Source organism: Vitis vinifera, chromosome 14 (assembly GCF_030704535.1).
Source record: "Vitis vinifera cultivar Pinot Noir 40024 chromosome 14, ASM3070453v1".
In the NCBI taxonomy this organism is placed as follows: Eukaryota; Viridiplantae; Streptophyta; class Magnoliopsida; order Vitales; family Vitaceae; genus Vitis; species Vitis vinifera.
Window position 1 is genome coordinate 3,134,060 of NC_081818.1, and position 24,792 is coordinate 3,158,851.

Below are 24,792 nucleotides of genomic sequence, written 5' to 3' on the forward strand. Positions count from 1 at the left end.
TTTTATGCATATGCAAATAAACTTAATATTGTATTAGTGCTTAGGAAGTGCTTCTCTCAAATATCATTTTTTTAAGTAATATATTAAAAAAAAAAAAAAAAAAACATTAAGGTGGTATTTGTTTTTTGACTTAATAGAAAAAGTCAAAATATTTGACTTTTTTTTATTAAGCTAAAAATACCTTGTTAATATTAACCAACTAATTAAAGTGAACTTATTATTAAGTTTAATTTAATTATATTGGTTGATGTCAATGAGTTACTCTTAATTGAATAGAAAAAGTCAAATATTTTGATTTTTTTTATTCAGTCAAAAAACAAACACAACTTAATAAAATCACAAAATATTTTATTTATATTTAAATATTAAGGGTTTGTTTGGTAACCTTTTCAAAAATTGTTTTAGAAAAATAAATTAATTCTATTTAAAAACTCAAATATGAAAAATAATTTTATTAACTTATTCTTCATAAAAATAATATAGGTTTATATACGAGACCAAAGTCTCCAAGGTATTTTTAACATTTTTATTATTTTCTTGATACTTTTCGGGAACTAAATATAGCGTAAATGATTCTCCGAACATTTCTAATAAAAGTACTAAGCACCAAAGCATTACGTTCTAAAAATGATTCCACGGTAATCACTCCCAAATGGACCCTCCTTAGCTGCGTATCTTCATGGCTTTACCCTAAAGAAAAGAACAAAGCTGACAGCCTGACAATTCCCCTAGATGAAGAAACCATGCATGCATGCCCCTCCCAGCTTCTCCCACAAAAAAAACCATCACCATGGAAACCCAACAGCCACCGGAAGACAACCATGAAGCAGCACGAATTTATGCAGCACTGGGCTTGGTTGAATCCAGAAAGAGAGCCGAAAAGCCACCCCGGGCTCTCTTCCTTATAGCGGCATCTCTCCGGAGATCCATCCGAAAGAATGAGAAGTTCATACAGACGTCAACGAGGAAAACCACTCCCACCATCACCGACTTCCACAGCTCCAGAGCCCCTTCCCTCACCGTCCAACAGTACATGGAACGTATCGACAAGTACGCCAACTGCAGCCCCTCCTGTTACGTCGTCGCCTTTCTGTACATAAACCGGTACCTTAAGCGTGTGGGCGTCCGCCTCACTTCCCTCAACGTCCACCGCCTGCTCATCACTGCCGTCATGCTAGCGGCCAAGTTCATGGATGATATGTTAGTAGTAATATTACTGATCTCACTGAAAATGTGGCTGTTCATGGATTAATATTGAACCGTATGAATGCAGGTTTTACGATAACGCATTCTACGCCGTGATTGGGGGGCTAAGCATAAAAGAAATGAACAGTCTGGAGGTGAAGTTGCTGTTTGATATGGATTTCAGGCTCCATGTGACTGTAGAGACTTTCAGGCGGTGCTGCGTGAAGCTGGAGGAGGAAGCTGCCAGCGGCGGAAATCATGGGGTCAATGAATCACAAGCTGCATCCACCATTTCAGGGTATACTTGCAGGTCCATCTAATTAGATATTTGATTTTTTTTTTTTTTTTTTTTTTTGTGAGTTGAAGTAAAATAAATTATGAATAAATAAATGTTAATTTTTATAATTCTTTTTTTTATTATTTTATATGGATAAAGAAAAGGAAAAATGAAAAAATTAATTAATCAATTAAATTAAGATGCAAAAAAATTAAACGAGAGCTGATGGCTGCAAGTTCAGTCAATTAGAACAGAGAAAGCAACCAAGAGGGCATAAATTTCAGAGCTCCCAAATGTATGCTCATCAACATATTGAATCACTTGGATCAATTTGGCAAAAATTTTTTATTGCACAAGTCCTGCACAACAAATTCCATTGTACAACCAACTATGGCATGTTCTACTTCAGAGACCCTGCCACCCCAAAACAGAGCCCACATAATTTTCCTAGTAAAACCACCCTATAAGGAACACAAACACTTCAAAGCAATGGAAAATTGATGATTGAAAAGAAATATAGGAACCCTCCGCAGGGCCTGTTTTAAGAAACTTAAATAAAATGGGGGTGATTTAAAATGACAGAAAAGCCTGGCACCACCAGGTTGTTGAGGGAAGGTCCATGGGTAAACCGTTATACCCTTAACTTGAGGCACTTTTCCTAGCCGCGTAGACACGGTAAGCTGCCAGTCCAACGATAGCAACTGCAGCTCCAACTGTAATGGTGAAAAACAAAATGAACAACACAGGATAAACCAATAAACTGTAAATGAGAGAGCCCGTATTCTAAGCATTAGTTTTCAGACATTGACATACCTGATACAACCATAAGAGAGCGATTAATAAGCCGACTGTATTGCTTGCGGCTTCTCCCAGCTTCAGTTTCAGGAATGCTCAGATGGGGATGTTCAGCTGCAGCAATAATCCTACGGAATATGGTATTGAAATCTCCCAACTTTGCACTGATAGGTATAGGAGGCTCAATTCCCATATCCTGAGTTAGCTGCAAAACCAATATTTGCAATACGAAAGACTTAATGCGGTGTCCAGTGTAATCAATACCTTCACCAAACTGACAGCCCCATGAATAACATAATGCAAAAGAAATTATAACACTACTGAAGAAGGTAAATACCCTTGTTGAATCGTGTATTGCCATCGGATAAGGATCCAGATCATCTTTCGCTGCAACAATGAGGCAAGGTACCTCATAGCTAGTATTTTCACCATGACTAGCAACTTCCACAAGCAACTCAGTTGCTCTCTTCCACGAGGACTCATCAGAACTGGAAAAGTATAAAGCATCAACTTTGGAACTTCCAAGATAAAAATGCAACTAGAAGTTCACCACCATGCTATGGAGACGACCCATGTGCACACACTTCTAGAGGTACCATGAAGATCTAAATGTTACAACCTCAATTTTTTAAGAAAGACACACGCATAGGAGCATGCATGCATGTGAGCACACACGTCCATAAGCACCGCTGAAATCTAAATCTCTCAACCACAACTTCAAGAGATAGACACAACTAACACAAAGAATCAAGATTCAAGACTTCCAATCATCTCAAAGTTACAATAGGTTCTTGTTGAAGTTAAAAAGAGAGGAAAAATAATTTTTCTGATTTCCTATTCTCATATGTAAACTGTGTAAACCTTTCATCATGGTTTCCTAGATTTATACATGACAATAATAATAACACTAATCAAAAATGCCCATGAAGTATCATCATACTTCTAATAATATACACTAACTCTCCTCTTAGTTTCACTTTAAACTGATAAGAACTTAGTATAAAGGAAATTGAGATTTTTAGCAGAATATGGATTTAAAATTTGCCTACATTCACATTCATGTAGATGAAAATAACCTTTGGTTTTTCCATTTAAAATTTTAAAAACAAATAAAAAATCAGCTATTTCAATACTCTGACTTAAAATTAAAAAAATATGCTCTAGGAAAATATCAAAACAACGTCTTAGTTACCTGTCATACACAAATAGTGCAATATCACAAGCTGCCAAAGAGTCTCTTTTAGATAGCAGCTTCCTAACTCCATCTTCAGCTATCTCCCGCAGTACAAGGGTTTTCTTACTTCCCTGCAAACATGGTAATAAAACGAAATACTTCATCAAAGAGCTTAAACCAACCTCGGCTGCTAATTAGAAACAAACAGCCAAAAAAGAACATCTGAATTCAAAAACAACATAAGAAAAAGGTGGGAGGGGGGATGAATTTCGGTAATAGAAAGCAGCATGAAAATAGATGCACACCCAAAGCACATACCAAGAATCCAAATATGGACAAAAGAGATACGTAAGTATTTGATTGAAGGGATATCAAAAAATAATTTCTCCTCATGCATCGGCTGTTGTAACTTTGAATATTAAACCAAACTAAGGACATTTGTCTTTGATTGAAGGATCAACTATTTCAAAAAAGAATTTCTCCTCCTGCATCAGCTGTTGGAACTTTGAATATTAAACAAAACTAAGGGCACTAGTTACGAAAGCAAAATGGGCTTTTGCTCTAATATATAGACTACAATTTCCCTAAGCATGCAAGTGCTCAACAAATGGGTACCTACTTTCTTTCATTCCTTATCACTAAATAAAAGATTTAAAAAAAGGAAAAAGGAAAAGAAAAGACAAGAAGGTGATAGAGAAAGGGAGAAAGAGATCTATGGCGAGCATAAATAGATCTCCAAACAAAGGGAAAACAAGTTTCTAGAGAAAGGGAAAAAGAGATCTATGGCGTGCATAAATAGATCTCCAAACAAAGGGAAAACAAGTTGCATGTATTTTCAGGTCCCCATTGTGTCTTCAATTTATTACAAGAATATAAAGGTTCAGGAAAAACGATTAATCCTCCTACAAAAATAAGTCAGTCAACGACTGATAATAAGATGCAAAATTACTTCCAAATGGAATAAAGGAAAAGGCACAAGCAGGAATTATGCAGCATAACAAGAAAAAAAAGAGAATTTTCATAGACAAAGCAAGAAAAGAAGAGACAAAAATAAATAAAATGCAGCTAATTAGATCGCCTAGGCCAATAGTTTTGACTCATTACATCATATTAGTGTGCACCAACAGTACATTTGTTTGCGTGCAGATGAACAGAGAGAGAGAAAGAGAGTGCAAATAATCCACCCAATCATCAAGACACGAGGTATGTAATGTACCACTCACCCCAGGTTGATCAACAACATTCACTGCATAACGCTCGTCAATGGTTGGATTATAACTATCAGAGAAAGGCCTGCATTTTAACAGGTGGAATATTATAGCATAACAATCAACTCACATAAATGAAGTACCAAGATGAACCAGATATAACTCAACTAAAGATAAATCAGAGTAACTGATATGGACCAGAAGATGCACCTCCCCAGAAAAGCATTTAATAATCCAGATTTTCCAGCCTCTTTAGGTCCAAAAACAAAGCACTGGAAAACATTTCTGTCTGATTGCTGCTTTTTACGATCTAAACGTCTTTTCCTAGTTACACGCATGGCAGAAGGAGGATCACCAGCATATCCAATGTATATCAAATTCTCCAAGCTACTCACTGGATCCAGAAGTGTTAGAAGAGCCCACTGCAACCACCATCATTATCTAAAATAAGTACATGGTAGCTAGGAAAAAGAAATAGAATTCTGATTGCTTAAACTACGAGTTATGACTGCCTAAAAAAAATTACATATGTGGAAGCAGTCAAAGCCATGTTGGTTCTTCCTTTTAGAGACTATATAAACAACCATATATAAGATCTCTAATTCATACATATGGATACAATCAGTTGACACAACTAACAGCACAAACTACAAAATTTTGTCTATTGTCCTACTGGGATGTAACAAGAATGAACAATTTCTTTACAGAAACAACATATACATCGCACAACAATCAAAAGTACAAGGACAAAACTGAATAAATGTACTGTTCCTCCTATCTACCATCAAATAATAAAAATTAAGGTCCATGTTATCAGCATATCAATAATAAATCGTTCATCAACTAACTTCCTTCCAAATTGATAACAAGCTTGCGATCAAAGAAAATAGAGTTAGATAAAGTAAATTTGTCTCAAAACATAAACACTGCAGCTACATATTTTGCATCCTCTATCAACTACAGAAGGAACATAAGATAGAACTGCTCCAGGGCATATAGATGCTTCATTGAAATTTAAAAAAAAAAAAAAACCTCCATAGCACCCAATATTTTGCAAGTCTAGTATGATTTTTTTTTTTTTATCTTTTTTCTCTTTTCTTTTTTATCAGCTCTAGGAATTGAACCTGGAACCTCCCATAAACCCACCCCAACCCTTTACCTGAGCAAGCCTAGCATGATTATCAATACATCTCAAGAATATCAAGTAAATTGTTTCCCACAGACTGCTAAAAGGCCCAACTGTGCACTAACCAAAATGAATCACTCTCCAGCATGGTTCTTTCACATCCAGGAATGACACTTTATCTTCAAAAATTTCAAACTAAGTTTAAGTTGGTTTGCAATTACACTTGAATTGAAAGCATGACTTTCCAGATGGTCCTTTTCCCTAATTTCACGAAGAGTTAATGAAATTGTTGTCTATGGTACATATAGTTGACTGAAATAAACTTACAAGTGAACCAATGGGGACAATCAATACACTACGATAAAAATGTACTGATTCATACAAGAAAACTTTATTTAATTTTGCTACCTTATAAATGCGCAAGTATGTTGTGATGTCAGTATAAAATCAACCAAAAAAAAGAAATTGGTGAAATACCTCTGACAGAAACCCATCAAGCGACAACCCTCCCAATGCAGTTTTCTCTGCAGCATCCTTATATGGAGCTTCAATCCAAGGACTGAATTTCAAAAAGGAAGTGTCAAAAAAAAATGAAAGATTGGGGGGGGCAGAGGCCTAACAAATGTCTTGTATTATACTGCAACCAATAGACATACCAACATAAAAACTCATAAAGTGCATTTACTCAAATTGATAGCATGAAGTTCTGATAATCCACAACAGTAATGTTAAAAGTTAATATCTGAATTAAAAATATATATATATATATGCAGTCAGAACACCATGCCCCATGGGGTTTCCAAATTTTAATCTGTTCTCATTTGTTACATGGTAGAAATATTAAACACACAAAGAAAAATATTAGAACAAGATCAGATATTAACATCAGATGATTATCATTTTCTCATGAGTAAGAAAACAAGTGAAATACATGGGGTGAGTTATAGGTGTCCAAATCTTTGATTAGCACAACAGACACAGACATTAACATAGTTCTCAGAGTATCAAAAAAGTGCATAGAAGGTATTACAACACAGGCCCTAATTGTAAACTAGGTAATAATCAATTCAAGTGATAAATCAAAAATGGAGTAAAACGAATGACTGAAAGATTGACAAAACAATAATTTTGCATATACAAACATGCATACAGATAATTACATGCAAGAATATGGACATGTTAGTGTATATAGAAAAACTGGCAAGGCTCATGCTAAAAATTGCTAAAAATAAAAATGGAACAGCCAAAAATAACAATTGCATTTCTAAAATAAAGTTGAATATCCCCCTTAAATATAAGCTTCCACCAAAAGAAAAAGGTCAATAATTTCTTGATGGCCAAGAGAACATTTTGATAATGCAATATTAAACAGTGAAAGAAATTTTTATATATTTTTTTTAAAAAAAAAAAAAAAGGGTATAGAATATCAATTCAAAAAGGTAAGCAATTATAGACATTAATCATGAAAAAAAAAATACAGTTTATCAAATTAAACAACAAAAAAACTAAAAATATTAGTTAAAATTTGAGCTTTTATAAAAATTTATTAAAAAATTCAAAGGATTTTTCAAAAGCATTTTAAAAAACAGCAAGAAGCATCACTAAAAAATTTTAATAATTTTAATAAGTTTTTGTGATGAATATTTTAATAATTTCACTAATAAATTTTTTGAATTTTTTCAAATAATTAAACATAAATCACTTGACAGTGATAAAATTTTCATCTAAGAGTCATCATTAAAACATGTCATTTGATGGTTAGAGATTTGGTGGAGTCACAAGTCTTCTCAAATAATAGATAAGTGGTAATAAAAAAAAAATATAGTTATTACCTATAATTTAATGACTCTATGTGAATCATTAAATAATTTAAATTTTATCAACGATTAAATAGTATATAATTTAAATAACTCCGTAGTTAATTGTAAATTCATAACTACTTGATTAACTCTAAAATATAAACATTTAAACAAAATCTCAAAATCAAACTGAAGACAATCCACTACTAAAAGAATATTTAATAAAATATCAATAGAAAATTACCAAAAAAAACAATTTATTAAAATAAATTTTATATATACATTTTTTTTTATCAATCTTTAAAATAAATTTTATAATGTATATTAGGATTTAAATAAAATTTAATTATATAAATTTTAAATATAATTAAAATAAAAACAAATAAATATTTTATAAGATATAAAATTTTCATCTAAGAGTCATCATTAAAACATGTCATTTGATGGTTAGAGATTTGGTGGAGTCACAAGTCTTCTCAAATAATAGATAAGTGGTAATAAAAAAAATATATAGTTATTACCTATAATTTAATGACTCCATGTGAATCATTAAATAATTTAAATTTTATCAACGATTAAATAGTATATAATTTAAATAACTCCGTAGTTAATTGTAAATTCATAACTACTTGATTAACTCTAAAATATAAACATTTAAACAAAATCTCAAAATCAAACTGAAGACAATCCACTACTAAAAGAATATTTAATAAAATATCAATAGAAAATTACCAAAAAAAACAATTTATTAAAATAAATTTTATATATACATTTTTTTTATCAATCTTTAAAATAAATTTTATAATGTATATTAGGATTTAAATAAAATTTAATTATATAAATTATAAATATAATTAAAATAAAAACAAATAAATATTTTATAAAATCTATTGGGTATCCATATTACTATATTATCAAAAGCCTTCCTATTTTTCCTATCAAAAAAAAAGCCTTCCTATTTATCTTTTTCCCAAAAGTCCAAAACAAACACAAAGAAGCAGTTTTTCATGCTTTCTTCCGCTTCTGCCCAATGAAAGATCCATGTCAACTTGTAGAGTTGTTTTAATTGATGAACTTAGCACCCAAACAATTCCAAATAAGGAGAAGACTACTGCCATAGAATTCTAGCATTGGAACAGTGAAAGAGGATGTGCTCAATAGATTTTTCCTCACCTTTGCACATAAAACATCTATTCATCAAAGTTCATCCTCTCTTCTTTGATTTATCCATGGTCAAGAAAGTAGCACTCAGACCTTGCTCATAGAATTCCCCAAAGAACCCCATCACGCAACTCTTCACAAATTCCCAACACAGCTGCCAAAAGGCTATAATAAACCCATTTGGTCCCAAGACTTTATCCCACTTCCAGGGTAAGAGGGCAAAATAATCTTCCCCCTCTCAAAAAGGTAACTCCAAGCTCTTCCTCCGCTCTCAAAAAAGCAAAGGGCATCGCATTAATGCAAGGCCTCCATTCTCTGGACTCAACAAGAAGGCTTCAATAGGAGTTAGTCACCCCCTCCTTAATCTCCTCTCACAGGATAACCAAATCTCGTTCACTCTTATTCAAGCCATAAAGTAATTCTTTGATAAGCATTTGTCACCTAGTAGAAGAATATTGTGTTTTTGTCTCCCTCCTTCAGCCATATCACTCTCAACTTAAGTCTCCAAGAGGTTTCTTCTAGCTTTGCTCACTTATTATAATCTTCTACAACTACTCCTTTAAACCTCCACTTCTTCCTCAACCAAAGGAGCTTTCCGTTTCCTTGGCATCCCAAAAGCCTAACTGATTGAAGGCTGCTGATTAGGTGACTGACACATTTCCAAACACCTCCCGATTCCAAGCTTTTAAGTTCATCTTCAAGGCTTTCAATTTGAAAACCAGAATACGACTGCTAGAGCCTCTGAACCTATAGCCCAACCACCAATTTTTTTTTTTTTTTTGATAAGTAAATGAATTTCATTAAAAAAGGAGAGAGACGCTAAAATAGCGACTCTAAGTATACAAAACCTATACACCCGCCATCAAAGGCCAAAAGACAAAAAACCGATTGCCACAAACCTACTTAAAACCCAACCAATCAATAAAATTAGCTATAGTTAGAGGGCAATCGTCTATGAACAACTTAGCCTCAGCCCATAAAGTAAGAATAAAAGAGTGTTTCAATCTCTGAATTGACACCGATTCATTCTTGAAAGCCAATCGATTCCTCTCCTTCCAAACCGTCCAAAAAATATGAAGAGGAGCAGCTCTCCACACCTTCTTGCGATTTTTGCCCATGAAAAAGTCATTCCAACTTAGAAGGGTCTCTCTAACTGAAAAAGGCAAAACCCAAGACACCCCAAATAAAGCAAAGAGAAGATCCCATAGCGCCCTCGTCCTAGAACAATGAAGAAGAAGGTGGTTTATGGTCTCCTCTTTCTCAAGACACATAAAACATCTATTCGCCAAGGCCCATCCTCTTTTCTGGACTAGATCAAAAGTTAAGGCTTTGCCCCACGTGGCCTCCCATGTGAAGAAACTAATCTTGGGCTGCACATTCGCATTCCAAATAAAGCTTGAAGGAAACAAAGATGAACCACTTGCTTCAAGAGCTATGTATAGAGACTTGACCGAGAATTTACCGCTCTTGGTTTCAATCTAGGATACCGTATCCTCCACATCCTCAATAACTCTTTTACTCTGAATCCTCTCCATAAATCTTTCCGCCTCCTCAACCTCCCAATCATTGAACGCTCTTAAAAAACAGGGGTTCCAACCCCCCCAGCCCCCCTCAGCCAAGGGATCCCATATATCTGCCACCCACGCTTCCTTCTCAACCGTCAAAGCAAAAAGAGAGGGAAAGGTCATACACAGAGGAGACTCCCCACACCATCTATCCCTCCAGAAGCTCACCCTTCTCCCATTACCAACTATGAAAGCCATCCTATCACTCACCAACTTCCAATCCACCCTAATTCCTTTCCACAAACCCAAACCATGAGCCTCTCTCACTTCCCGCGAGCACCATCCCCCTCTAGCTTCTCCATACTTCCCTCTAATCACTTGATTCCACAAAGCCTCTCTCTCATTTGCGAAACGTCAATTCCACTTAGCAAGAAGAGTCTTGTTAAGGAGGGAAAGGCTTTTGACCCCCAAGCCTCCTTTCGCCTTGCTTAAACACACCAACTCCCATCTTACTAAGTGAGGCTTATGTTCCAGATTGCCCCCACCCCATAGGAAATCCCTTTGGATTTTCTCTAATCTCCGTCTAACTGAGCTTGGTAAGCACAACAATGACATTAAATAAATGGGTAAATTCGATAATGTACTATGAATGAGAGTCGCCCTTCCTCCCTTGGACAAGTATTATCTCTTCCACATAGTTAACCTTCTTCGAAAGCGCTCTTCCACACCATCCTAAACTGTGACTGACTTAAAAGGAGCACCCAGGGGCATCCCCAAATAGGTGGTTGGAAGACTACCCAAACTACAACCAAACTCCCCAGCAAGATCATCCATACTCTCCACCCTCCCTACTGGAATTAATTCACTTTTTTCCAAGTTTATCCTCAATCCTAAAGCAGCCTCAAACCACATGAGAAGCCAACTGAGGTAAGTCAACTGATCTTGTGAAGGTTTACAAAACACAAGTGTATCATCAGCAAACAACAAGTGGGAAATTAGGACCCCTTCTTCGCTCCGACCTTTTACCCTACAACCAAATAAAAAATCTCCCTCTACTGCCCTTTTAATGAAAACACTAAAGACCTCCATAGCAATGACAAAGAGGTAGGGGGAAAGGGGATCGCCCTGCCTCAAACCCCTGGAGCTTTGAAAAAAGCCCGTAGGGGTTCCATTGATCATCACTGAGAAACTTGCAGTGGATATGCACCACCAAATCCACCTAATCCATTTCTCCCCAAAGCCCATTTTCTTCATGATTGTGAGAATAAAATTCCAGTCCACTTTATCATACGCCTTCTCTATATCCAGTTTGCACAAAATGCCGCTCTCATTATTCTTAAGGGTCGAATCAATGGCTTCATTGGCTATCAATACTGCATCTAGGATTTGTCTACCTTCCATAAACGCCCCTTGAGCTTTGGAAACCACCTTTCCAACCACTTTTTTTTAGCCTATTGACTAATACCTTGGCCAGCCACTTGTACAAGCTTCCCACCAAGCTTATAGGCCTATAATCCCCTAAAGCTTCAGCCCCTGCTTTTTTTGGAATTAAGACCATAAATGTTGCATTTAGGCTTTTAACAAATTTGTCATTTTCGTAAAACTCCTTAAAGAAGCTCATCACATCAGCCTTCACGAAATCCCAAGCAAAAAGCCAAAAGGCCATAGAGAATCCATCTAGCCTCGGGGCTTTATCCCCATTACAGCCCACTAGGGCGTCAAATACCTCCTCTTCCATAAAAGGAGACTCCAATGCACTAGCGTCCAAAGGCTCTAACATCTCAAACTGCAGCCCAGATACAGAAGGCCTCCATTCCCCCGGGTTAGACAATAACGTCTTAAAAGCATTGGCGATCCCTTCCCTAATATCATTCTCCTTCGTAAGCCACGCTCCGTTAATCTTAATTCTGTCCACATTATTCCTCCTCCTATGTGCGTTGGCCATTTTGTGGAAAAAACCGATATTTCTATCTCCCTCTTTCAGCCACACTTCCCTGGATTTTTGCCTCCACGTGATTTCTTCAAGTAAGACCCATTTTTTATATTCTTCCTTCGCTTCGTTTCTGGCTTCCAGCTCTTCCAATGACAGCCTGCTGGTTTTCTCCTTTGCATCCCAATACTCCATCTGCTCCAGAGTCGTATTCTTTCTATATTCAACTCGTCCAAAACTGTTTCTGTTCCACTCCTTCAGCTTAGCCTTCATAAATTTTAATTTTTCAGCCAAGATAAAACTTGCGGATCCACTGAAGCTGCCTTCCTCCCACCATTGCTTCAATAGATCCTTTACGCCTTCCGCTTTCAACCACATATTCTCAAATCTAAACGGGATAGGGCCTCTTCTCAGACCCCCACCGTCCATAAGAATCGAAAAGTGATCGGACACGGGTCTTGGAAGGAGAAACTGTCTTGCATCTCCAAAATGGCTATCCCACACCTCATTAACCAAAAAGCGATCCAACCTTGAAAAAGACTGGTTATCCGCTCCTCCAGTCCAAGTAAAAGGGCCCCCCACCATGGGCAGATCCTTTAACTCCAGCTCTTCTATCACTTCTGCGAACCTTCTCATAATTGAGTTCAATCTCCCTCCTCTGTTGCACTCTTCCGGTCTCAGAATGGCATTAAAGTCCCCTGCAACGCACCACGGCCCATTCCAAAGCCCCTTAATGGCCCCCAGCTCTTCCCAAAAACTCTCCCTCTCCCTCCTTAAAGTTAGCCCATAAACCCCTGTAAACGTCCATATAAAACCATCCTCGCAGCTCTTAAAAGTGCACGAAATAGAGAACAATCCTTTTTGCATGTCAACCAACTCCAGCATCCTGCTGTCCCATATCACCACTATTCCTCCGGCTGCACCCCTTGAGTCTACAGCTCCCCATTCAAGGAACCTGCCCACTCCTAAGCTCCGAACAATGCCCGTAGACATTTCCTGAATCTTGGTTTCCTGTAGGCAAACCAAGTCCACCCTATTTTTCCTAATCAAGGCTTTGATCACCTTCCTTTTGTCGCAATTATTAGCCCCTCTTACATTCCAGGTGAGCATTCGGAGCTTCATTTAGACCTACTCGTGCTTCCCCCTCCTTCTCCTCCTCCTCCTCCTCCACCTCCAATATAGTTCACAGTCCATTCCAATTTTCTCAATTCTCTTTCGAATTTTGACGTCTCTAATTTTCTCCTTTTTCTACCATCCAAATTACCTTTTTGAATTTTCCTCTCTTTCATTCTTTTAAGCAAGAACAATATTTCCCCTTCAAATCCCTCCGTCGGCATTCCTAGATAGCAGCTAAATTTAGCCAGGCTACTAGACTGCCAACACAGATCCCCCTCTTTGCCCCTCTCCTCCTTGTCCTCATGGGAGACTCTTTCCAAAACCCCTACTGATAACACCTCGGTAATCCCAGACTCTCTACCCACCAAGTCCGAAACCTCAGCCTCCCTTCCATCCGCCAAAATCATCCGTAGCGGGTCCATGACTGCTCCCCCTTCGTCATCTGAAACTGTTCCCCGGTCGGAAGCCCTAGCCATGACAGCACCTTCCCCGTCCCACCCAGAAGGAGTAGAAAAGAGAGAGATATCCCGTTTCCCCAGAGACAAGAAAGGAGAAGAGGTTTGATCGGAATACCTGGAGGCCTCCTCCAATAACGCCTCGTCAGTGATTTCTGAGAGATTGACGGTCGGACGAGGCGATCCCAGCTTGGACCCAAACAAATCCCCCTCCTGCTCTCCGCCACCACTGCGACGCCCATCGGGAGCCCTAACCCATTTTGCAATCTTCAAAATGGGTCGTCCCTCCCCCACCTGGCCTTTAGAAAGCTTCAAATTGGGCCGGCCCATTTCCTCTTATTTTTTAATCCCTTGGCCCTCCACAGCGGGCTCTCTTTCCCAACCCGATTCGCCTTGCCGGCCCAGTGGTAGATTTTCTCCAGGCCCATAGCAAGAACTCTTCCCCCAAGCTGAAGATCGGTCTCCTGTTGACCCGTCAGCCTCTGATGCTGCTCCCGACACAGTACCAGAGGGCTGAGCTTTCTTGCTGCAGCTTCCTTCACCTACTTTGTACTTCTCAGCCACTTTTGCAGGTTCCCCATACGTCTTTTCTCTCACCCTTTTGAATTCAGCGCGTGTATCTCCTTCTCCGTCATCCCTAACCTCCCGCTCCTTGCCCTTTTCTTTTCTTATCGCCGGAACCACTTCTGACAAGCCTGGTTTCACCTCCCACCACAGCTGGAGAGCGTAACAAAAAGATCCCACTACTACTTGCATGGTACTCGGCCACTCTACACCTACATATCTCACTGATATTCTGGCCCACCTTAGTTCCTTAAGATTAGCAGTATTTACATCCACTTCGACGAACCCCCCGCAACAGTCCCCTATCTTTCTGAAAGCTTCCTGACTCCAAAAATGCAACGGCAATCCCACGACTCTCACCCAAACACTCTCGGCTCTCTCGCCATTTTGAGAACACCCCACTTTTGGGTCCCACCTGTCCAAATGCAGAGGCGATTCCTTGAACCATCTGTTTCCTCTTAAAAGCACCTTGTCTGCCTCATCTTTATTCTCAAACTCAATCAGCAAGAGAGGGCCCCCTATCCTCGCAAACTTCATTCCTCCTTTAATATTCCAACAGGTTCTCCCCCAACTTTCAAGAGCATACATATCTGGATCCAACAGTGGAGTATGTCCCCATCTGCCAACCAGACATCGGTCCATTAACTTCCTCTCACTTGAGATGTCTTTCTCCCCCAACTATAACCATAGTGTTTCCCCTACCTTTTTCTCTCTTGATTTCACCACATCGACATAGGATTTTTGGGCTTTTCCTTCAGATTCCCCAACTGTACTCCCTGTCCCATAGGAAACAGCATTTCCCCTAGGCTCATCCCGAGACATAACACCAAGGGAGTGAAGCTTTTCAGCCAACAAAACCCATCCTCCCAAAAAACCCCACTTTCCCTTTTGTGCCATTATACCTCACTAAAAATTCCAATTTCAGATCTCTCAATTTTGGATGAAAGAGTTGTCTTCCTACTTTTGCTACAGAAAGGACCTTCCTCACCTCAACAGGGAAAAAATTTCCTTCTCAAACCCCTCCATTGGCAACCCCACAATCCTACTGAACATAGCCAACTTGCTTTTTACCCAACCAACAGATAGTTTCATCTCAAATATGAAAAATAGTTTTTTCAACTTATTCTCTCAACAAAGGTATCATACATTTATGCATAATGGAAAAGTTCCTAAAGTATTTTCTATGTTTTTAATTGTTCTTGATAATATTCTACAAAAAAATAACATTATCCTACAAAAAAAAACATTGAAAACCACTTGTTTTTAGAACAAATTCTTATAAAAAAAATTGTCAAATGTATTTTCCAAATTAGGAAACTATTTTATGTTTTAAAGAACATTGTATTGTTTTTAAAAACAATCCCAAAGAAACCTTTAAGTCCTGTTTGGTAATTGTTTTTTAAAACGGTTTTCTATTCTCTTGAACAAAGAAACACGAAAACACGTTTGGCAATCAGAAAACAAAAATTAGTTTTCTGTTCTTAAAATCATAAATCATTTTTCTATTTTTAAAAACAGAAAACATTATGTTTTCATATAACATTTTTTAGTTGTTTTCAGTTGTTTTTACTTGTTATTTGAGGACTGTTTTAAAAAATAATTACACAAATATGAAGAATGATTAAAAATAAAATACTACATATATAAGTTATTTTTAAAATATATTTAAAAACATAAAAATAGGTTAAAAACATTTCAAGTTCTCAAATAGACATTTGTTCTACAAAACATTATAAAACAGTTTTTAAAAACTATTCTTAAAAGCTGATTTTTATGACTGTTTTTTGGGAAATGCCTTCAAAATCAGTTACAAAACAAAGCCTTAGCATTTGATCCATTTGTTCCACGTCCTCAAAAGACCCATTATTTCTCTCCTTCCAAGCAGTCTAAAAAACACATAAGGACACATAAGGGGGATAGTCTTCCACGCTTTCTTTCTTGTCTTTCCCACAAAGGATCGCTACCAACTTAAGAAGGCCCCTTTAACTGAAGTCGGTGCCACTCATTCTTCTACCCCAAACAAAGAGAAGACTAGCTGCCGTATGATTCTTGTTTTGGTACAATGAAGCAAAAGGTGATTTGTTGATTCGTCCTCATCCTTACATACGAAACATCAGTTCACCATGGTCCAGCCCCTCTTTTTCAACTAATCTCTGGTAAGGATCCTGCCCCGATTTACTTCCCATGCAAAGAAACTCACTTTCATTGGCAGCCAAGGTTTCTAAACAATACCATGAATTCATCACATGCTATGGTTGTAGGTGGCAATTCTCTTCTACAGCATCAAATTTGTTAAGCATCCTTCAACAATGAAGTTTGACATGTGATACTCATGTTTTTTTTTTTTTAAGCAATATAAAAGTACAGCACAGTATGCATACTGACATTGACTTTGACAGCTCAGATGACAGCAAAACCAGATGCCCTTAAGGAACACAAAATTGGTTAACAAGCCTCATAAAACTTATAATCAATGCATTCTACCCTAATTTCCATATGAAATATTAGTCAACAACAGCTTCATTGTTTTTTATTAAACAAAATACTGCCAAATAAACAATTACATAGGAAATGATATATGTTGTGCAACTACAAATTCCAACAGGATGTTTATAAATTCCAACAGACAATAACACATATCATATTTCTTATTGATAAAATAGGAAATGATATATGTTGAAGTAAAGTAGCAAAAACAAAACCATAAATTGATGTTTTAGGAAAACAGAAGTACCTTTCTGGTGCAGTAGAAAAAAGATCTACAAGCTCATCAGGGTGCAGTGCCCCATCCTGCTCAAAACAAAATCCATATCGATCAGGATTTTGAGAAGCTGTGCAACTACTTAACTAACTAGAGAGCTCTAGGCTAGATAAAATAGAAGAATACAATCATAAAACATGAATGGAAGTTTACTTACCAACACTGTTGAAAAACATTTAGCTTATGCTGACAATTTCATCACTCTAACCCTAACCCTCCAAGTTAGTAATAATACTAAGCATAATTCTATCCTTTATACCCCCCTTTCTTTGGACAAAGGAATTCCACATGTGAGGCATTCTCGTCCTTGTTAGACTTTATTGACAGGTCTTGGGCTCTAGCAAGAGGAAGGGAGGTTTATTATTATAATTTTTTTTGACAGGTCTTTTTTTTTTTGATAGATATTTAATAGATTTTACTTCAGTCACAGCATTTTTACCAGAGCCACTACAGAACAAAATATGGAAAATTTGACAAAGTGACAAGGACATCAACAATTTCCTATGCACTGGAAATGAAGATATTTAGTGATTCCTATGTCCTTGAAAATTTTGAGAAAGCAAAAGAAAGAAAATTTGGACTATGTCCTTGAAAAACTTCATAATAAGACATGATTATGATCAGGTAAGACATGCTGATAATGATATATGACCGAGTAAAAAATGCTATGTTACATGAAGTAACATAACATTTTGCAAATATAACTATTAAAATAGGCCTCCATATAAGGCCGTGCATGAAATGAAGTGGGTCCCATATGTCAACATCTATAAAACATGGCTAACACCCACTTTATCCCCTTGCACCCTAATGACTAATTATTGTCAAGATTTGTGATGCAATCGGGTTCCAAGATATTCTCAGACTTATACCCTCTAAAAATAGATAATGCAGATTGAATCATGAAAATGCTCTATAAGGAATCCAGCTTCAACAGAAAGTAATGGTCTTTGTCGAGATCATATAAGCATCAAGACATTATCTCTGCTACGGTGCAACCTTCTTAGGCTTCAACACATAGGAAGAGTTGGCAAACCATATCTTAATCCACCATGCCAAAACCAGAAAATTGTCGAAATGTTACTACCCATTTTTTAAAGCAGTGAGTGTTTCCAGACAAAGCCAGAAATCTCCCACTGGGATGGAAGTTTTGGGGCTTGGATAAGAGGCCGAAGGTTTGGTGAATGACTCCACTTAGTTTGCTTTAGTGCATGTGGAGAGAGCTTCATAAACGGATTTTCAACAAGGAAGTGCTTCACAAACAAAAATTGATGGAGAACCTTATACTATCCTTGTGAAGTGGTCTATAGCCCCAAGAACTGTTCATTGATGAACATTTTAGATTTGGTATAGGGCCTTTTTTTTTTTTGCCTAGGCATTCTTGTTTCTGTTCTGTTCTCTCAATGCCTCTTGCATACCCCGAGTACATAGGGTTCACCCCCTTTTTTGTTAGGCTTTGTTCATATATTTGTTCTTTGCCTATCAAAAGAAATAAATAAAGCTACTATGGGGTTTAGTGAAGTTATGAAGCATATCTATCTCTAGCTATATATTTTGATTCCATGAACTATGGTGTGTGCATGCGTGTTTATGTGTGTCTTTGTGGTGAAATATGAAGTCATATATGATGGGCCTCTCTTCATAATTGTGACAGGCAGACCGAGTTCAATGTAGGTGTGATGCTGTCAAATCTGGCATTGTTTCCTGCACCTTTTGTTACTTAGATGGTATCTTCTATATGTATATTTGATAAGCATGATGTCTTCTATAATAATAAATGTTTAAAGATACATCAAAGTGGAAATGCACAAAAAATAAAATAAAATATCAACACTTAATAGAAAGTATCAAAGTCATTTTGTATTATACCTCAACTCAACTTTGTACTTTGGATAAAGCAAAGAAAGGGATGAGAAAATTCAGAATCTATTTAGAGAGAAAGAGACAGAGAGGGAAGGTGGCATGCAAGATGACTGTGGAACTTCTGCCCCCAGCATACTTTCTATATCTGAACTAAATAGACATGAAATTTAAGTATCTTAGACTCCAAAACAATGAGTATACCATGAAGATTATGATGGATATAATAACAACAATAAAAGAGCAATGTAATTACATCAATGAGAAACTTGATCTTATGAATAGATCAGGGTTGTTAATGACATGAAAGAGTCTAAATCAAGAGCTTAGGATTGTGGATGACATGAATGACTCGGGGTTTTGATCTAAGGGCTACAGATACTATAACATCTTAAGGTTGTGGTTGACATGAACGACTATAGGTCGTGCGTTCAGGGCTTTAAATGTTGTGAATAGCTCAAGGCTATCAATGATATGAGCCACTCTGGGTCCTCAACTTAGGGCTCTAGATGCTATGAGTAGCACTAGGTTATGGTTGATATAAACAATTCCGATCACAATTAAAAATGAACTAATAAACGAATAATGTGATAAAACTAAGTTCATTTAAACCATATCGAACATTTAAAACTGCATCATTGTATCAAACTATATGTGACATCTAAGTGATTGATAAGGAAAGAAATAGTACATACACCATCAATGTCAAACAAGCTAAAGATTCCCTTCAGAAACTCAAGGGCTTCAGTTGTCAGCTCCATATTCTACACGAAACATGAGAGGAGTAAGCATTCCAAACAAGAAACCATATACTTCCAGGATATGAATTAGACAGATATAACCAAACATTTGGGCGGCCATAAAATGCAATTCACTTGCCCACAATTCCAATTGTATTAAATTATGGTGTAAAGTAAGCCTGAACCTGAGACAAGCCCAGCCAGTTAGATAAACTGCTATCCTTCATAACATTTCAATGGCTAAAATCCATGAGACTCCAGTACCAAGATATTCCCAAAAAATAAATGATACAATAAACTTTTACATGGACAGAGGGACCCTACAAAAGTAAGCAGGCATGATGAGTCACATTTTTATCATTAAGGAAAAAGGGGAAGCTTAATAACAACCAGATTTAATGATTTAGAATCTGTAACTACATATATATCATCTAGATGGAAAAACCAAAGTTCAATAAACATGTCAACAATCATATCACCTCCAAGTCAGAGATGAATAGCATTTCATATCAGCACCAAAAAGCCAGACTGTTTTATCTGCCTCTAGCACCTACCATAAATCAATTCCTATTAGCATTGAGAGTCATCACTGTGAATTTGGCATAAACGATCATCAACATTGTTTCTCTTTCGATAGATAATAACCATTGAGCATAAAATGAACAATGCCAAAAAGGCATACAACCCAAGTACACAGGCAGCATGCAAGCCACACCAATATGTCAAGAAACAAGACCAGACAAGAAAACAAATGCATAAAAAAAAGTCAGCCCTTCCTCAATTGTCATTTGCCAATAACTCGTAAAGGGTCCTTATATTAGAGCTTACTTCAACAAACCAAACCAATGTTCTTGAAAATTATGCATTCAAAATATAAGCAACTTCTCTGAATTTGCACTCACTTTTACATAAACAGATACAAATAATTGTCAGCAGACTCAGCACTTAACAAAAGCATCTGAACATTGCCACAAATTCAAGACCATAATGCTGATTGTTTACCAATAAGAAGTTACCTGATCAGGAGCCCGTTTAAATGACAATGGAATGAGATCCTCCCTTAGTTTGATATCATTATTGTACCCAAACTTCCTTAGGACAGTCCATGTTGTCTCGAGACGCCCTTTTTCAATGAATAATGCATGGAGAAAGAGGAATCCAGTCAAAGTAAGACCACGATCATTGACTCCTTCATGCAATTTTTCTTGCACAACCCTCTTAACACCAGATATTTCAGAAGGTTGCAATGGAGCATTGAAACATTTGACCTGTTTACACTAATTATTAATTCCTTCAACAATCTCAGTCACAAAATACCATAACTTTTTGCAAAAAACTAAGAACTTGTTTTCGATCATTATTAGATCATTTTCTACAGGACAGATCCAAGGAAAAAAATTTGAAGCAGCAAAAAGAAACCTGAAAATCATTTAATTCTGCATCGCTCAGGGCACCATCCCTGTCATGATCACACAAAATGAATATTCGTTTCAAAGCTCTCACACACCGGGGCTTCAAAGTCTGCGTTTCTTGATCAAATAGCGGTCCCGTTGGATGAAGCACTGCCTTTTGTGCATAGTAGAAAACTTCAGGGATCTGTAAGTGGAGAAATCCCATCATTTTGAATTCTGACGATGAAATTGTGTCAATGCCAAATCATCAAGACAGAGCCTTAACCATACCAAATCAGAATCAACCAACAGATTAAGTATGGATAACTTTTTTTTTTAAGTCTATATATTGATAAAATGCAATATTGACATCACATGCAATAGGTAGCCTTTTTTTGCCCTTTATTTTTAGTGTGTGGGGGTAGGTGGGGGAAGGGAGTGCTACAGGCTTAGACAGTCATGTGAGATAACTTTTACAGAGTTCATGAAATAAAGTAACGTTCTGATGTGGATAAACAAAACTTACCCTTGCACGGCTTTTCACACTTCCACCCTAAACAAATGAAAATTTCCAATGGCAGATGACTCATCAACAGGTTGGGTTTGGGTGAGAGTGGGTTTAGTGTTAGGAAAATGAGAAATATTATTAATAAAAAAACAAAAAGAAGCATATAAAGAATGACAAAATATCCCTTAAAAAGGAAATGCAAAGAGAACTAGTCCCAGCCCTCAAAACAGCCCTGACCAAAACCAGGCACTTGCTACTAGGACTAGCAAGCTGATCTGCATTCCAAAGAGGTCAAGCTGGAAGTGATCCTTGCACAATCCTTGGTCTCGGAGCCTCGGATGAAGCTTAGAAGTCAAGCTTGCCTCAACAAACCAAACCATACCAGAGCTCCATTTGTTTTCTGTATTTAACAGCCCTCCATATAACATACAATGTTCATAACATGTATCAATCTTCAAAATAAATACCCAAAAAACTAGCAAATAACCTAGGTATAGAGTGGCTCATGAGTATTGTGACCAGCTGTCATAGTATACAACCAAATGTATTAAACAAATAAACATATCACAAGTGTTCATACTATATCAGGTCATCTTATTCCAAAAAAAACGAAAAGAAATTAAGTATTGCATCCGATAACAGACTGATAAAGCTTGTAGCCAGAAAAGCAACTAAAAGAACCAAACAGTAAAGTAAAGAGCACCTAATTTACCTGGATATGTGTGGATGCCGAACATTCTATACAAGTTTCTATCTCCCGAAACTGCTGCATGATTGGTGACATAACCTGTTCCAGGCTCATTTGCTGATTCTCATCCCTCAGATCTAGCTTACATCCAACCACAATAACTGGGACCTTTACCTGCTCATCAAAATTTACTCATCCCCATTACAAATTTGTCAAAAACAAGATCGCTGGTTTTGCTATTCTGACATATATATCCTGGGGAGATTTTCCAAAAAGAATTTCTCAATAATGTTCCACTTATTCAGTGGATATTCTATATTGATGGTTGATGAAAATATCATCTCTTTATCCATGAAACCTGGAAATAAATTCTGTAAAAACAAACAGCCAATAGGAAAAATATAAAATTTTATGACAAGTAGAAGAAAAACCTCTAAGCGACGAAGTTCTGGAAGCCAAAAAGTACTCAGCCGATCAAGAGTTGCAGGCTGATCACAGGCATAAGTAAGTACAACAGCATCAGCCCGTCTCAGTTCATCAGCAAGTGCACTTCTATTCTCCAAACTGATTGAAAAATAGATAACAATAAGTCAGTCAAAATTTAACTGAATATATTACTGGGATTATTCTCTGAGGAAGAAAATAGGAAAAAGAAAATCCAAATACCATATTCTTTGTGGATTCAGTTTCCAAATCAGAAAAACTGAATTCAACTAAACAAAATAGTTGAATTAGACTCAATATAGTCCAGGTTTAAGGTTTTTTTTTCCCCAATTAAAGAATACTCAATGCTCCATCCAGTTAATGAGAAGATGGAGAAAAATAAATATATTTTTGGCCCAAAAAGATCAAATTTTCCATCTTCTCGGGAGAAGATGACACAAAAAAGGGCAAGAAATCAATTGATTTCTTTTTTCCTTGGTTTCCTTGCAACCAAATGCAGCAGACTACCCTAATGGCCATGTTAAGGCAGGTTTTCCCATTTCTCAGAAAACCAAAGCAGTATATATATATATAAGAAGAATCTAGCTTTATTTACCTTCTTTTTTTTTTTACCATTTTGTCTAAGACATTATGTATTAGTTTCTATCTTTTCCACATTTTCTCCGGTATTCATGGCTGTAATGGGCAAAAATTCAGGATATAAATCTTAATGAAGAAAATGAAAATACAGATGAACAGAACAAACATTCGTTTTATGCCCAATGAAATGGAGTTCAAAAATAAAATAAAAAATCAAGCTCAACTTTTGATTTCTTTTCTTTTCCTATATTTTCTCAACAACCAAACAGGTTATTGACTTCCTATCTGTCTGCACAATTTCTCACCAAGCAAAGAGAGCACTATTTCCTTACACTTTTACCAAATTTTCTCTCCAACCAAACGTAGCATACAGAAACAAGATTTGTTACCTAGATGAGGTATCGATGATTGTAATGGGCACGCGGTCAGGGTAGAAATCATCAGGCAATCTCGTTGGTGGCAACACCGGTGCCACATTGGCCGGAAAGTTTTCTGCAGCAGCTGTAACAATCAAGCTTGATTTTCCAGTGCCTCGGTCTCCAGCAACAACAATCCGGACCCCAGTTCGATTCCCAGAATTTGTAGCTCCAGCTGAAGCTTTCGCCATTAGACCTTCAAGAAAAAGAAAAACCTCTGATTCAAACAAACAATTGAATGACCAGTTAAAAAATCCTAGCCCTACCCTTTTGGATGCTGAAAAAACTGAGGAAAACGAAAAACTAAAACCTCAACTGATTCAAATAGCTGCAATGGACTCAATCAAGAAAGCCTTCCAACGTTTCATATTCAGACCACGAAAAATCAAAGATTCAAAAATGGATTTTTCCTTCCCTCTTCCTACATTTTCTCAGCAGCCAACACCCAGCATCCGATGTAGGAATTTCAAAATCGAATGAACCCTGTTTGGTTGCTGAGAAACCGGACGAAAACAAACGAAATTCAAACTTTAAAAATAAAATAAAACAACATTAAAAAAAAAAAAAAAAAACCCAGGTTTTTGTATATTCAGCAGAAACGAATACCCCGCTTTTCCCTTCTATTTTCTCAGCAACCAAACAGAAAAAAAATGAAATGCGATCGATAAAACTTATAATTTCCAAATAAAAAATTCAAAAAATACCAGGGTTTTGCACTTGCACCGTAAAAGAAAAAAAAAACAACAATCTTTCTTTTTCTCGCCTTTTCCTCGCTTTCCTTTTACTTTCGGAACAACCAAACAGAGAAAGGTGCGAATGCGAATGGATATACCTTGTTGGATTGAGAATTGTGGAAGGTTGTTTTGGGAATTGCAGACACCGCCAAAACCCTAATGGTAGGGATGGAGGCTTGGGAAAGAAGTATGAAGCTTCGGATTTAAACGATCAGTGTTCTCTTCTCTCATGCTTTTTCACTGTGACCCACGTGTCATTTTTTTATATTTCTTTTTTTTTTCAAGAATTTTCCTTTCACAAATTAAATATTAGAAATATATATTTAAAATATGCAAGGCATGTTTGGTAATAGTTTTCAAAAATAATTTTTGAAAA

General features: G+C 36.8%; 2 protein-coding genes and 1 non-coding gene across 7 annotated transcripts; 1 reads left to right on the forward strand and 2 right to left on the reverse strand.

Moving 5' to 3' along the window:
• The first annotated feature begins 663 nt into the window (after window positions 1-663).
• LOC100242488 (cyclin-P3-1) lies at window positions 664-1,555 on the forward strand. The gene is made up of 2 exons (XM_002280809.4): window positions 664-1,200; window positions 1,274-1,555. The coding sequence occupies exons 1-2, from the start codon at window positions 752-754 to the stop codon at window positions 1,503-1,505; spliced, it is 681 nt and encodes a 226-aa protein (XP_002280845.2). The 5' UTR covers window positions 664-751; the 3' UTR covers window positions 1,506-1,555.
• A 228-nt stretch (window positions 1,556-1,783) lies between these two features.
• Window positions 1,784-24,639, reverse strand: LOC100249429 (mitochondrial Rho GTPase 1). 5 transcript variants are annotated; one of them, XM_059742887.1, is made up of 16 exons: window positions 24,515-24,617; window positions 23,999-24,176; window positions 23,656-23,878; window positions 22,675-22,807; window positions 22,268-22,417; window positions 21,076-21,252; window positions 20,673-20,924; window positions 19,612-19,680; window positions 17,030-17,085; window positions 6,243-6,324; window positions 4,850-5,061; window positions 4,655-4,724; window positions 3,450-3,562; window positions 2,595-2,745; window positions 2,276-2,462; window positions 1,784-2,175 (listed from the first exon to the last, which is right to left on the reverse strand). In XM_059742887.1, exons 3-16 carry the CDS (start codon window positions 23,871-23,873, stop codon window positions 2,102-2,104), a joined length of 1,944 nt encoding a protein of 647 aa, XP_059598870.1. In that variant the 5' UTR covers window positions 23,874-23,878; window positions 23,999-24,176; window positions 24,515-24,617; the 3' UTR covers window positions 1,784-2,101. The 5 variants fall into 5 exon arrangements, with proteins under 5 accessions (XP_059598870.1, XP_059598871.1, XP_059598872.1 ...); XM_059742888.1 differs by lacking the exon at window positions 24,515-24,617 and adding an exon at window positions 24,387-24,483; XM_059742889.1 differs by lacking the exon at window positions 24,515-24,617 and adding an exon at window positions 24,387-24,483 and having other exon boundaries at window positions 23,993-24,176.
• MIR3629B (microRNA MIR3629b) lies at window positions 24,095-24,199 on the reverse strand. Its single transcript, NR_127876.1, has one exon. It is a non-coding gene; the product is annotated as a microRNA MIR3629b (primary transcript).
• Window positions 24,640-24,792: the final 153 nt, after the last annotated feature.

Bases quoted from the DNA above. Each gene is read 5' to 3' on its own strand.
- LOC100249429 (XM_002284721.4), bottom strand. From the start codon at position 23,873: ATGGCGAAAGCTTCAGCTGGAGCTACAAATTCTGGGAATCGAACTGGG. The intron at 4,725-4,849 runs GTGCATCTTCTG...GTTAAAATGCAG, and splicing joins TTAAATGCTTTTCTGGGGAG to GCCTTTCTCTGATAGTTATA. The intron at 2,746-3,449 runs GTAACTAAGACG...ATACTTTTCCAG, and splicing joins GCACTATTTGTGTATGACAG to TTCTGATGAGTCCTCGTGGA.
- LOC100242488 (XM_002280809.4), top strand. From the start codon at position 752: ATGCCCCTCCCAGCTTCTCCCACAAAAAAAACCATCACCATGGAAACC. The intron at 1,201-1,273 runs GTTAGTAGTAAT...GTATGAATGCAG, and splicing joins GCCAAGTTCATGGATGATAT to GTTTTACGATAACGCATTCT.